The 14,378-nt window shown below is 44.7% G+C and overlaps 1 protein-coding gene across 2 annotated transcripts in view; it reads right to left on the bottom strand.

Annotated features, from left to right (window-relative positions):
* Nucleotides 1-5,371: 5,371 nt before the first annotated feature.
* The window catches only part of FHIP1B (FHF complex subunit HOOK interacting protein 1B), an 85,889-nt gene continuing 76,882 nt past the window's right edge, over nucleotides 5,372-14,378 (bottom strand). For both annotated transcript variants that reach the window (XM_073612671.1, XM_073612672.1), the window contains exon 13: nucleotides 5,372-10,952. In XM_073612671.1, coding sequence (XP_073468772.1) covers nucleotides 10,657-10,952 — 296 coding nt within the window. In that variant the 3' untranslated portion in view covers nucleotides 5,372-10,656. The remainder of the gene's footprint in view (nucleotides 10,953-14,378) is intronic.

The following is a 14,378-nucleotide window of genomic DNA, read 5'->3' as shown; positions in this document are numbered from 1 at the left end:
ACCTACAGCCTTTTCATCCCCATGCTCCGGCGGTCTAAGGTCTTGACATCATCAAGACTGATGCACAGGCCTTAGACCTGCATTGGAGGTGAAGACACAAAGGGACAGGCCATGATTGTAGTGGAGGGTAGCGATGTTTTCCAGGGGTATAGAGGATCAAAAAAGTAGGTGATTTTTGAAGCCCTCTAGACTAAACGAGCAGTTAACCATTATTTCAAGTATCCTGGAGTTGAGCTTGAAGATAGCCATACACCAGTAATCTGAATATAAGATATGTAATTTGAACAGAAAACAAGAAGCAGGTAGCTGAATGGGGTTTTGTGCCTTACCTGGATTGGGTAGTGTGGTTGTGATAAAACCAGGTCCCTATCATTTGCCTTCTTGAGGAACATGAACATTTGTTTAAAGCCAATCTTACCATATGGGTGGGACCCTTATATACTGAGGTAGCTCTTTTGCATTTCAATAGCGCTTTCCACGTTTTAATATTTCCTCATGCTTACCCACCATTTCTGTTCCTCTAATATTCCAATTATCTTCTGGATCTAAATACACTATCAGAGATTGAGTTGTCCTCTTTTGCCAATGATATACCCAATGGTTGTACGTTGTGAGGAACAAGGCAATTCAAGAAGGATGAAAAAGAAAAAAACTTTACTGACACTGGATTGAAAGAGAAACGTTATCACTCCACCGAAAAGATCACATCAGTTTTTGGAAGATGTTGGTGAATTAAAGCCACCTAAACGCTTCTTCATTCCCTCAGACTCTGGTGACCTCAATATCTCTGAATTAAAGTATTAATGAGAAAGTAGAAGTTCTAGGGTGGGAAGGGACTAAAGGAGCCTTATTCAACTTTTTTACCCAAAAGGGACCCTTGAAATAAATTTCAGGTTTTCACTAAAATGAAAGATCAGGACAGACACAGCTCAAGGAACCCCTAAGCAACCTACTGAAGAACCTGGGAGTCCCATGGAACCCTGGTTAAGAATCCAAAGAAAATGCTGGTTCCTTGGTTACTTCAGAGAAACCCTTGAAAAAATGTCAGGTTTTGGGGAACCTATGCTAAAGCCAATTCATGGGAGGGTGAGGGACTTGGGTCAGTGGGAAACCCGCCCTGCACATTGGTGGCCAATGGAAAGAATGCCCCCTTACATTGGCCATCAGAATGCCAGACAGCTAAAAAAATTATTGGTGACATGTAGCTGGCTCTGCCAATGGTATCGGCCCTGGATCTTTGCAGGCACCATTAAATGGAAGACCAGTCAGCCACAGCTCAAGAAACCCCTAAGCAACCTGCTGAGGAATCTTGGGTTTCATGGAACCCTGGTTCAGAATGGCCTGCTTGAATACACTGAAAATGCTGGTTTCTTAGTTACTCCAGTGGAATCCTTGAAACAAATTTCAGGTTTTGTGGAACCCCTGCTAAAGCCAACTCATTGGAGGGGGTCAGCTGGATAAATGCTCCCTTACATTGGCCATCAGAATGCAACCCTTACAGACACCTAAAAAGATTATTGGTGATATGTAGCTGGCTCTTCCAATGGCATTGGCCCTGGATCTTTGCAGGCACCATCAAATGGAAGACCAGTCAGCCACAGCTGAAGGAACTCCCTAGCAACCTCTGGAGGAACCCTGGTTGAGAATGGCTGGACTAAAGGGAAAAAAAAAAACCTTTCCTCGAAGATATTCCAGTCTTTCTCAAACATGTATTCCAAATGATTCCTCATTTCTGGATGGCAGTTGTAGCCGATAATTCCTTTTACGCCTCAATGGCCAACTGTACATGCATAACTGGTGGTGTATAGTACAGCCTAGTGAGCCATTTAAAGTAGAATTCCAGGTTTAATGTGACTTTAAATAGTTCAGTTGGGCCAACCTGGCTTAAAAGGAACTATTTTCATTTCATAATTATGTGTCCGTTCTGTTTCTTGTAATGGACGGTAGTAGCACTGGCGCTGTGTTCCGGTAGTCATTCGGGTGATTTCCTGTCTGCTGCCAGAACTAGATTCCGGATGAATGCTTCTCCACTATTCAGAAGCAGCCTTGTATTTTTATCAATACAAGGCTTGTTCTGATTGGCTACAGTGGAAATCGTGATATCATCCTCCCACCACTCCACCTCGGTCAAATCAGAGGAAGCCTTATATTCACTGATATAAAATGCAAGGATTCTCATGAGAAACATTCAGCCTGACTCTAGTTCGGGCAGCAGAGAGGAGGTCGCCAGGTGCTGCTGCTGGAACTCAACGCTTACTTTAGGTAACTAATGCTACTACAGTCCATTTCAGCACAAACACAGGGGCCACATCATTTAGGAATTTAAGAAGTTTGGTTGGGCAATCTTTTTTTTAATTTTTTTTTTTTTAGAGTGGCAGTAAAAGAGTTAAACTGGTGGGAAAACCAGAGCAGGGATTTTGGTAGAGCTGTGAAACATAGAACCAAGTATCGGAAGAAACAGAAGGCCACACACAGAAGGATTCCCCAATGTTTTTTTTATTGGTTGTCACCATCAGAGATCTCACACTGATTTGGCAGAGAGGCAGTGTGACCTATTTACACATGACTCAAGACTGAACACGCTGCCTCCATTCTAAAATAATCTCATCACAGAACATGCTTCTCTGTATAAGACTTGGCCTGACAGTGGCTCAAGGTCCCGCCCACGAGGAACAAGCTCAGCCTTTTTTTCTGGGCAGTATAGAGACAGTGTAGAAGTCAAAGGTGCCACTTTATTGGTAATCAGGCTCAGTCTGCCTCTGAAAAGTCTATTGATACAAGAAACACACAGACAGACAGAAGAGTCAATTCCCTTTTTTTTTTTTTTTAAAGAATTACAGTAAAAATAATTAAAACCTAAACAGGCGTGCAAAACAAAAAAGCAGAGATCCAAAAGACGGCTGAAATCGCAGCAGCCGCCACACACAAACAAGAGGTTCCGACCGGCTGTGACATCATCAAACGAAGATGCGTCTGCCCAGTGTCAGGCCACAACCACCAATCGATTTTGGCAACACAAGAGGATACAAAATGATAAAATCTAGTACAAAACAGATGTGCAAAACAGTCAGACGAGAGGGTCCCCCCCTCCGCCGCGGTATGATCATATACACAATCTAACATACAAACATTCTGAGCAAACTAAAATCACCGATTTCATGAAAAACGTCATCAGCTGGAGAGGGCGGCTGAGACGCAAAGTGTTCCCCGTACAGACATATTTAAAAGGAAGGGGGTTTAGTGCAGTGCTGAACATCGCCACCCTGTGGTTGGGAGGCCCAGGCATGGACAGCGATGGACTGTAAACAGACCGGTCTTTATATTTTACGTACAGATTTTCCTCGTTCCAGGAAAAAAAAAAAAAAAAATATATATATATATTAAAACATCGAATTTCGTGTGTCCACCTCATTTGTTTACAGGTGGAAAGCTTGCAGAATATCTGCAGACCGTATGGCTTTTATGACACAAAAAAAGGCTAAAATTAACTTAACAATATAAAAAGATAAAATTATGGTTGATAATAGTAGTGGGAATAGAAGTTATTACTGATAGCTCTGAGGGAGGATCTGAGCCTAAGGCAAGCTGTATAAATGGAGAATCCGAGAACGGACACTAAGAGTTCTTAAGAGTTCTAAACCTTGAATTGGAGATTGATGGGTTGGATGGTTATTCCCAATCACAGCTCCATGAATATGCACACTTCATGGGAGGCACCCTAGAAAAACTTCAGAGAAGGAGAAGCAATTCTGACGAAAATAGCTCTAGCTGTGCTGGTGTATAGGGGACCAACTTGGACCCAGGCTATTTAAGACACTCCAGGCCGGGGCTACCTGGGTCCGCCCAGGCCGGGGCTACCTGGGTCCGCTTAGACTGCACAAAAAACAAAGGGCGCAAAGGCCTGGTGCATTATCATTAGTACTTCATTTAAAATAAATGTACATATTCACAAAAGCAATGAATGTGCTTGAACTCCAGAACCAGAAGGTCTTTAAGACAACGAAATCCAATATCGCACATCGTAAACCAGCTCGCCCATTTGGAGGGCTATGTCCCCTTCTTCAGAGCAAAACTCTAAAAAAATAGGAGGTATAGTCCCCGAAAAACACATCAGCTAGTTTATTGGATTTCGTTGCGCTGAAGACGTTCTGGAGTTCATATACAACGCTGTTACATTATATTGCTTTTGTGAGTATGTACTCTTATTTTAAATAAAGTGCTAATGATAATGCACTAGTCCTTTGGGACCTTTGTCTTATTTCTTGTGCAGTTGCAAGATTCCCCGATCTCAGGAGGGTAGCATCGGCTCTATGCGCTGGTCCCGTTTGGGAATTGATGGTTACCACCTGTGGTTAGCAGCCGGTCTGGTCTTTATGGAATCCCCTGGTGCTGTGGTGTCAAGTTATTGTCTTGTTGGGTCCCCTTGGGCCCAGGCTGCTTGGGACCCCTTGGGCCCAGGCTGCTTGGGACCCCTTGGGCCCAGGCTGCTTGGGACCCCTTGGGCCCAGGCTGCTTGGGACCCCTTGGGCCCAGGCTCCTTGGGACCCCTTGGGCCCAGGCTCCTTGGGACCCCTTGGGCCCAGGCTCCTTGGGACCCCTTAGGCCCAGGCTGCTTGGGACACCTTAGCACCAATGTTTCTTCCTAAAAGATGGGCAGAAGGCGTTCCCTGCCTTATTGGAATCTTTAGCATTTAAGGTGTAGAGAGGCTGAACAGCCACCAAAGGTGGCAGATAAGGGTTTTTTCTCTTCACACAGATCGTAAGTTCGATGAAAACAAAAAAGGAAACGGGTATTTTTGTGGGTGTCAACACTACAGCTATGCACTGGTCTTGTGGGAGGAAAAAGATGGGCTACTACTGCCACATGTATACTGCCATTCTGGTGCCAGGAAATAAAGCTCAGGCGATTAGGCTCAATAAAAACAGCTACAGACCTACGACAAGAAAAGGCCAAAGTTTTAACTCTATAGAGATGGAACTGCCAGTCCATTTTCTCTTTTAGCATCAACTGTGGACATTAGGAACCTAAAATCATTATTTTGATACATTTTGTTATTGTTGAATGTTAATACCTACTTTGCTACCAGGGCAATTATTTTGTAAAATCAACTAGAAAATTACCTAAAACAACTATATGCTTGATGAAAGCAGAGGCCCCCGTAGGAATATATATATATTTTTTTGGTTGCAACTATTTATCATCATTAATCATTAAAATATCAAATTTTTTTGGTAACATATAAAAGATGAGGTTGCGTCAATTAAATAGATACCAAACATGTTAAGACTTAAAGTAGAATTAAAGGCAAAACATTTTGGAAAGCGTAAAGCTGGGCATACACTAGTAGAATTTCACCAGTTTTAAGAACATTCATTGGATTTTGTAATGGTCAGTGGGGGTTAAACCACCGTTTACATATGACCAAATCTGAAGGAGCCGGATGGAACATTTTTCTTGAACGTGCAAATTTCTAACAGGCCATGTGATTTTCGTTTTAGTAAATTTCATTCACTCCAAAATTGAACGCATTATCTTTTGAATGGCAAATGTACTGAGAATTTGCGTACGAATGTTCATTTGAAAATCCACTCATATATGGCCAGCTCATAGGTAGATTATAACCCCACTCGTGTTTTTTTTTTTTTTATCATTGGGGAGGTTTTCTGTTCTATAGTAAGGACAGGAAGTGAGAGGAAATCCCTCCAAAGTTGTCTGACCTCCTCACTGCCAGCTTTAACCCCCTAAACCCTGCAACCAAGTGCATTGCAGGCAGTTACAGGGTGCTTGCAGAGCGCCCCCCCCCCCCCCCCCCATTTACTTGCTAGGCCTGCCGAAAGTGTCCTGCAGTGTCCTATAAGCAAAGCATTGTGACCATGGCATGTGTACAACCCAAGCCACAGCTAGCTGCAGATGGGGGGGCAGTTGAAGGGGGGGGGGGGGTCCATACAAGTGCAGCACAATGACGCGGTTTTACCGCCCATCAAGTGTTAACAAGCCACAAGACCTAAAATACAAACAATGTAACGTGTGCTCTTACTACTCAGAGAACGCTCAGGAGGTGCTCCACCTTAAGATCTGGAAAATACTTGATGACTATGAAGGCGCTGAATGCCTTCGTTTTTACCCAAACCCTCCATTTATACAGCTCTGCCAAACTCGGGAGGAGGATTCATTAAGACACAAGTTATAAATTCCCTTTTCTTGTCCAGTAAGTTGGATCCTCCCTATCGGGGGGCCCAATGGGTGTTCCCGTGATCTGTGGCACCTCGGATCTTCACCTACTGATCATATTAGAATCTCTGGAGGGGGTGCAAGTCCAAGGCAGGAAAGGTGCACCTAATCATGAGCAGAATGCAGCTCTATGAAAGGTGACAGCGGATTGGTCGCTAGAGATTCCCGCACTTCTGACATTATCCTCCGCCATGTTAACCACTTCATGTCCGTCAGCTCGCCCCTCCAGCTGTTTTAGGGATGGGGGGGGGGAAATGTGGCAGTTAGTATGGCAGTCGTAGACTCTAAATATTGTGGAGAGAAGACTCTCTTCTGCTATTATACATTCATAGGTAGTTGGTTTTCCACCATTTTTATGCTATATAAGAAAAATTATGGAGAGAAATATTTACAAAATGCACCACAGATAAGTCAGTCAGTCTCCCTGGTGTGCTGCGGAAACCGCAAAGGGTTTTTTTTTTTTTTTTTTACAGCTGACCTACCTGGAGGGTATTGGGCTAGAAGCAGAGTCACCTTTTATATAATGAGTATTTTTACTGTGAGCCACTCTGATTGGCCCCGATGCTGATCACATGACACACACTGTTAGGATTGCAGACTGTATAGGTGTCATGTTCATCTAGTGACACCATGATGGCAAACTTCAGGTGTACAATGGGGAGGATATACCCAAAAAAGACACAAAAAAAAAAAAAACAGAAAAGCAACAATGGGTAAGTCCAAAAAAAATATAAAAAAAATGGGGGCCACCCCCTGAGATGTTTAAATCAAAACAGCTGCTGTGCTCACCTCCTCTCCAGCACCGTAATTGCTTTCCACCACTAGAGGTCCTCAGTAGGACATCCCGTGAGTGCAGGGTGTCATGGACCCACCCCCGAGGTGCCATGTACTAACAGTGTAATGATGCAGACAGCTCTCTGCACGGAGGACCACCCGATGCTGGAGAAGAGGCGAAATGAAAGAGAGCTCACGTGAATCACCTAAAACCTCAGGGCTTTAAAGTGTTATTTTACCTTAACAGAACAGATAAAAAAAAAAAAAAAAAAGGTGAACACCGCACAACAGGAGTGGGCAACTGCAGCCCTCCGGCTGTTGAGGAACCACATGTCCCATGAGGCACGGCAAGACTGACAGTTAGAAGCATGACTCCCAGGGGCAGAGGCATGATAGGGCTTGTAGTTTTCGCAACAACTGGAGGGCCTCATTTTCCCCTCCCCTGTGCATACACCCTCCACTCCTTCCCGCCATTCCTCTCCCACCCTCAGGTTCTGAGACAGACTGGAATGACTGACTGTGCAGGCGCTGACCAATCAGAATCACACAGGTCCATCCCTAAAGTCCTGCACAGAGAAGAGGGAGAAGAATGAGAGAGTTTCAAATCCCCAGACCACTGGGCTGGCTGCATGGGCACTGATAGCTCAGCATTCCAAGAGGTAAGTACAGCGGGGACTGGACAGTGGGGAGGTTGTACAGTGTTGGGTCACCTTTTCATATCTTTCCCCTGTAATGGTGAGCTAACACTTTATCCACTTGCCATTCACAGGCCTCGAACTCAAGTGGTTAAGCCCCGGTCCACACTAGAATGGCGTGCGGGTGCGTTTAAAATGCACCGCCCCTTGCGATCTGCAGTGGGTGTCAGTGCAAGGTCAACAACACCAAAAGCAGGTCGCAAAGGCAGTGCGTTTGTCTGCACTGGATCGCACGGTACATTTGGCTGCAGTGCGTTTTTCCAAAAGTATCGCATGCACTACTTCGGTGCAATGCAGTGTGATTTGAGCCCATTCAAAAAGAATAGGCTGAAAAATGCATCGCACTGAATCACATGTGAATTGCACAGGAATGTGGTGCACATTCCTGTGCGATTCATAGGCAATTCATAGCGTGAACCAGGGGCTAAAAAGTTCATGGATGCAGCAGCAGCAGCAGCCATGAGCTTGGTACCATTTTCTTCAGCCAAGTCCATGTTACCACGTAAAAGGGGTCTCAGTAACTCTACAGCTCTTACGGTACTGTGAAGGTGCTGCCCCTCGGTAAATGATGTCAGGGTGGTAAGCAGGAGCAGACTGGGAAAGATCCCTCTATCTAGGAGCTATCAATGGCACAAGTATTTTCTTCAAAGAGGATCAACGTTAGGCAGCCATGAAGTGGTTAAAAAATAAATAAAAGCTGAAACAGAGAAAACCAATGATGGTCAGGAAAGTCTACCAGGAGCAGAGACCTTTGGGGGGTGCACAGGGGTCAGTCTAATGGACAAACACAGGGATTACTTCGAGGGTAACGAGATAACTGATTAAACAATCACCCAATCTACGATCACTTTTTTTTGGGGGTGATGCTAAAGGACAGGCGAGTAGACACCCGGAAACTGGTGTGATAAGACACATATGTCAATGACACTAAAAGAGTTAGCTATACCGGGGTGCCAACTCGGTAAGCTAAGGGCACCCCGGTGTGAACCGTTAAAACTGGATCTCCTAGAATTCCAGTGGGCTGAATTTCTCGAGCTATGTACACAATGCCCTAAATGAAATGTAGGGTGCAGTATACGCATGGCGGTGTACGTATAAATATATGTATATATACATATAGACACATGTACATACAGATATATACATACACAAGGACACACTTGCCCTTCAGAACACACTGCCACTTAAATAAGTTAAAAAAAAACAAAAAAAAAACAAAAAACAACTTCCTGTTATAAAATGGATGACGGCGGGTTCAGTTCCAGCTGGGAATTCAGAGACATCCACAGGAAGAGGCCTACTGGAGTCTACGTCTCCTTTGGCGCATTTGGCCAATATTCTCAGTTGGGTCAGGTTGTGTAATCTACAGGCCAGCTGAATCTTGGGAAACAATGGACGGCCACTTCGGGCTTTGGCCGCTCTGTAAATCCAGAAGAGAGGTCATCCATTGGCACTACGCAGGAGACGTCACCCTAAAATGTTCTGCACCCAACGACTCAAGGCTCCACACACGCTGGATGTCACCAGCACACCAAACCTTCCCATCCAATTTACTAACCAGGTCCGACCCTGCCTAGCTTCCGAAATCAGAAGAAACTTGGGTGCATTCGGAGTGGTGTGGCCGTAGACCCAAAGTGAGCTTTTCTCCCATCCAATTACTAACCAGGTCTGACCCTGCCTAGCTTTCGAAAATTAGAAGAGAGATTGGGCGCACTTGGGGTGGTGTGGCCAACGGGAGCTTTGGCCCATAAAGGATGGCGACATTTTGGAGCTGCAAGGGGATTCCTTCATCAGGCAACACAACAGTCATATGAATACCAATCCAGAGTGAACCCCTCCCCAAAAAAAGGTAGTCCCACCAAACAAACAACTGGCTTCACTATACAGCGATCACCAACGCCCATGTACAAGTAAAAGAACCCTATGACTAAGCCCTTATCAGGTGAAAGTGGTGGGATTTCGTCTGGCGATGGGGGAAATGCCTGATGGAACTTGGCTAATGATAAATAAAGCTTATGATGAACCCCTCCCCCAAAGAAAAGGCAGTCTACAAGACAACAGACGATCAGCTTAGCTATACAGCAACCACCAACGCCCACATACAAAAAAAAAGAACCTAATGACTAAGCCCTTATCAGGTGAAAGTGGTGGAATCTTGTATGGTGGGGGAGAAGACGCTTGATGGATTTTGTCTGATGCCAATAAAGTTTATTGCGAACCTGTCCCCAAAAAAAAAAAAAAAAAGGCAGTCCCACTCAAGACAACAAACAATTGGCTTAGCTATGAAGCAACCACTAAAACCATATACAAATAAAAGAACCCAATGACTTAGGTGAAGGGGCATAATCTTGTCTGGTGGTGAACAAGACGCCTCAATACAGGTAAACTCTATGGCAAAGAGCTTATCAGGGCCGAATCGTGTCTGGTGGGGCAGAAAAACCCTAATGGAGTTTGTCTGATGCCAATAAAGTTTATTGCCATCTAGCAATGAACATGTATGCCTACAAATAAAAGAATATGTTGATGGTGTGGGCACAAGGGTGATGAAGTAGCTCCAAATATTTAGAAATAATCGCCATGGAGCAGCAGTTATGGAGCATTGCTGAAGCAACCAACTCAAAAGGCACCTTCACCAGCGGAAGTGACGATTGAGGTCAAAGGGAGCCAATGTTTGTTGTCTTTGGGTGATAGGTGGGGCTACCTTTGGACAGCTCGGGATTGGTCTTTGCATGCTATTTTGGGACTGGTGCCTGACGAAGGTGCTGTCCTACAGCTCTGAAACATTGCCATCCTTTATGTAACAAAAGCCCACGTTGAGTGGTTTCGCTGAGCTGATGCCACACAATTCTTCTTACAATGGCGCCATCCGTTGTTTCCTGACCCCAGCACCCGCCAACTGCAGGTCAAAGCACTGCCTGGAGTGCGCCTGACTTTCTGTTTCATCGGAAGGCCCATTCACTCCTCTGTGTCCGCTGGAAGGTAAGGCGAGGTGACGGCGTGCTCCTGCGTTATGGCCGCCAGCTCCTTCATGAACTCGGTGAATATTACGGCGCAGTACACGGCGTTCTTGACTCGCAGAGCCTCGTTCTGCTTTTCCGCCGACGACTTGAAGATGGATGTCCCGGACAGCGCGTGTAGGACCTGCCCGTCCCGGACATGCTGGAAGGCCATTTGCGCAGCTTGCCTCGCTCGAGTTGGGCTGTTAGTGTGACGCAAGATCAGCTCCCCGATGGACGGCTTGCGGCTTTTTACTGCAGGAGAAAGAAGAAGATGATATATACGTTAGACTCTGGGCTATGAGCAAACTTCTGGTGTAAACTATAACCGCAGGACAGCGCCCCCCTCAGTGTAAGTTACGTATTGCCTTGATTAATCCACACAGGATACAGACAATCCTAAACCACCACCCTGGTTCCCTTCCCTCTGGTCCACTTTTTTATTGAAAACAAAAGTAACATTTTCATTTTACAACAAACTTATCTCATCTCTTAGATTGTAAGCTCTAAGGAGCAGGGCCCTCTGATTCCTACTGTATCAAAGTGTATTGTATTTGTACTTTCTACCCTCAAGTTGTAAAGCGCTACGTAAACTGTTGGCGCTATATAAATCCTGTATAATAATAATAATAATAATAACTGAGAGGACACAGATTTATCCATTCTAGTGGCCAGCCGGCTACATAATGTATGTGTTTACAATGTATAAAAAAAGAAGAAAAAAGAAAAAGTATATCTGAGTCCGTAGTCCTTAAAGTGATTGGAAGGGTTCGTTTTTTTTGTCTTTTTAAAAAAACAAACATATCATACTTCCCTCCACTGTGCAGCTGGTTTTGCACAGAGTGGCCCCGAACCTCCATTTCTGGGGTCCCTCGGCGGCTCCTCCCTGCATCAGATAACCCCCTAGGAGAAGTGCTCTCCCAAGGGGGGGGGGGTTTACTTTGCGGGCGCGCTCCCGAGTCCAGCATTCGGCGTCCATAGCTGCCGAATGTATGACTCAAGCCCCGCCCCCCGAGTCATTGGATTTGACTGACAGCAGCGGGAGCCAAAGGCTGCGCTGCTATCAATCTATCCAATCAAGAGCCGAGAACCCCCGGGGCAGAGAGACAGCGCGCCCCTGCCGGGTCAAGTTCCAGGACTCAGGTAAGTAAAGCGGGTGATCTTTCAATTCAGACAGACAGATCCCCGTTCTGTCAGAGAAGTAAAGAGTGATCAGGAACAGCGGTCTCTCTCTCCTCCCCCAGTCAGTCCCCCCCCCCCCCACAATTAGAAACACCTCCCAAGGGAACACATTTAACCCCTTGATCGCCCCCTAGTGTTAACCCCTTCCCTGCCAGTGACATTTATACAGTAATCAGTGGCTATTTTTAGCTCTGATCGCTGTATAATGGTCCCAAAAAAAATGTCAATAGTGTCCGATCTGTCCGCCGCAATGTCACAGTCCCGCTAAAAATCGCAGATCTTCACCATTAGTAGTACAAAAAGAAAAATAAAAAGCCATAAATCTATCCCCTATTTTGTAGATGCTAGCATTTTTGTGCAAACCAATCAATATACAATTAATGCGATTTTTACCAAAAACATGTAGAAGAATACATATCGGCCTAAACTGATGAAGACTTTTTTTTTTTGGGGGGGGGGGATATTTATTATAGCAAAAAGTAAAAAAAAATTGTGTTTTTTCAAAATTGTCGGTCTTTTTTTGTTTATAGCACAAAAAAAAAATCAAAACTGCAAAAGTGATCAAATACCACCAAAAGAAAGCTCTATTTGTGCGGAAAAAAAAGGGACATCAATTTTATTTGGGTACCACTGTGAAGGAATGTGATGTAGATAATAATAATAGTAATCTGAAAATGTCTATTTTCTTATGTGCATACATATTTTTCTCCTTACTCATTATATAAGTATACAGATTTGCTCTGTTCCTATATTTTCTCAAGATGGCGATTACCCCCTACCTCCCACACACAGAAGAACGCGGAACTGGAGATAAGAACAAAGAGAACCAAACCTCGTTATGAAAATTATCCATCTTCTTTTCTATCTTGACCAATGAGATGTACCTATTAGACTGACATAGCAATGACGTATTTGTGTGTATAAAACATTAACACCGCCTTGAATAAATTAGAAGTGTAACAGTAACGAAACTGAGCGTGTCTCAGTGTGTTTACTTTTATATGCATGCATATCAACACTTTTCAAATTAGAGACAGCAGCAGATAACCTTGAGCTCGATTGGAGCTCTTAATCATTTCCATAACAGATGGTGCCGAAACCCGGGATCTCAGGCTACGGTCGAAGTTATACCGCGACAAGCATTCGGGCGTTAACTGATTAATGAGAGTGGGGTTTGCGCAGCCCTAACAGTACCGGTGAGTTGATTGATATTCTTACCACTGTACGACTCTCTTATCTTTCGGTTGACGGCTGGATTCTGTCGGTATGCTGAGACTGTTTTAGAGGCAGGTATTTCCTCGCCTGAGGTTGTTTTAACGAACCTGCCAATGGGTTTCTGCTGACTGTATTCTTTGTTCACTGTCTGCCATTCTTTGGGCTACGAAACTCAGCAGTCTAAGGGTGCTACATGTGTGAATGGGTAGTCTCATCGCCAGATGAGCTTTTGGCCTCTGGCATGAGATTGTTTCCCGTGTAGCAAACGTTGTAGACTTGTTACTCTAGGTTCGACGAACCTTTGAGGGGAATTTCAGCTGCTGGCTTTGCAGCCTGAAGTGCTACATGTGTGAATGGGTAGTCTCATCTCCAGATGAGCTTTTGGCCTCTGAGATGAGATTGTTTCCCTTGTGGCAAACGTCTATAAACGTGTTTATTTTGCAGGGTGGTCTGCCCTTGTGGTTATTTTAGCCTGCTGAAATTTTGCAGTTCGAAGAGTGGCAGGTGTAATGTCCTGTCGTGATTGTATTTGTGGTTTATTGTTTGATATACACGAGAGGGGGAGGGGGGCTGCCCGGGGGATCTGTTGGGTCGCGGGCCGTTGCTCCTCACTACCCCTGATGTGTTTGTTTTTGTTCTGAGATTAACTGTACATTAGTCTTATGTGCCCACACCGAAGGAATTTGCTGATAAGAACGCTGAGAAAAATATTAACCCCTTGGTTGTACGAGAGAAAAAAGAAAGTGATTTTTCTCTTTTAAAAAAAGGAAAAGAAAGTGATATTGCAAAGAAGATGTTGAAATAGTTAACAAAGTTGAAAGAAATGGTGAAAGTTATGTTGCTGAAGAGACAGGGAGAAAAATCCTGTGTGATAAAGAAAATTGGATAAAGGAAGTTAAGAAAGATGGCGATTGTATTATGTATGTTTATCACAAAACTGATAATATGTTGGAACCTGAAACAAAGGAGGGGAGGGACAGCACTGCCCTCCGTCTAACAACCACTCCTTTCTCACTACCCAAGCACAACCCACTGTGACAACTCAGCCCGGCGGCCATCTTAGTGCACCCATGCCTTCACTTTCTACCCAGTCCAGTGCACTTCCTGCCGGCGGCCATCTTGGTACACCCAGTAAGCTTAAACAGCCTGTACCCAGCCCTCGCTGTTTTAAACCAAGATGGTTCATACCACACACCTGTCTTCCCCAATACGGGAGCATCACATTCCCAGGCCGGATATGTTAATGATGAAGAAGCATCTGAGTGGGAAGCCCGACAGCAGGCA

Source organism: Aquarana catesbeiana, linkage group LG02 (genome assembly GCF_042186555.1).
Source record: "Aquarana catesbeiana isolate 2022-GZ linkage group LG02, ASM4218655v1, whole genome shotgun sequence".
Lineage (NCBI taxonomy): Eukaryota > Metazoa > Chordata > Amphibia > Anura > Ranidae > Aquarana > Aquarana catesbeiana.
This window is presented reverse-complemented; position numbering and strand designations above follow the sequence as displayed.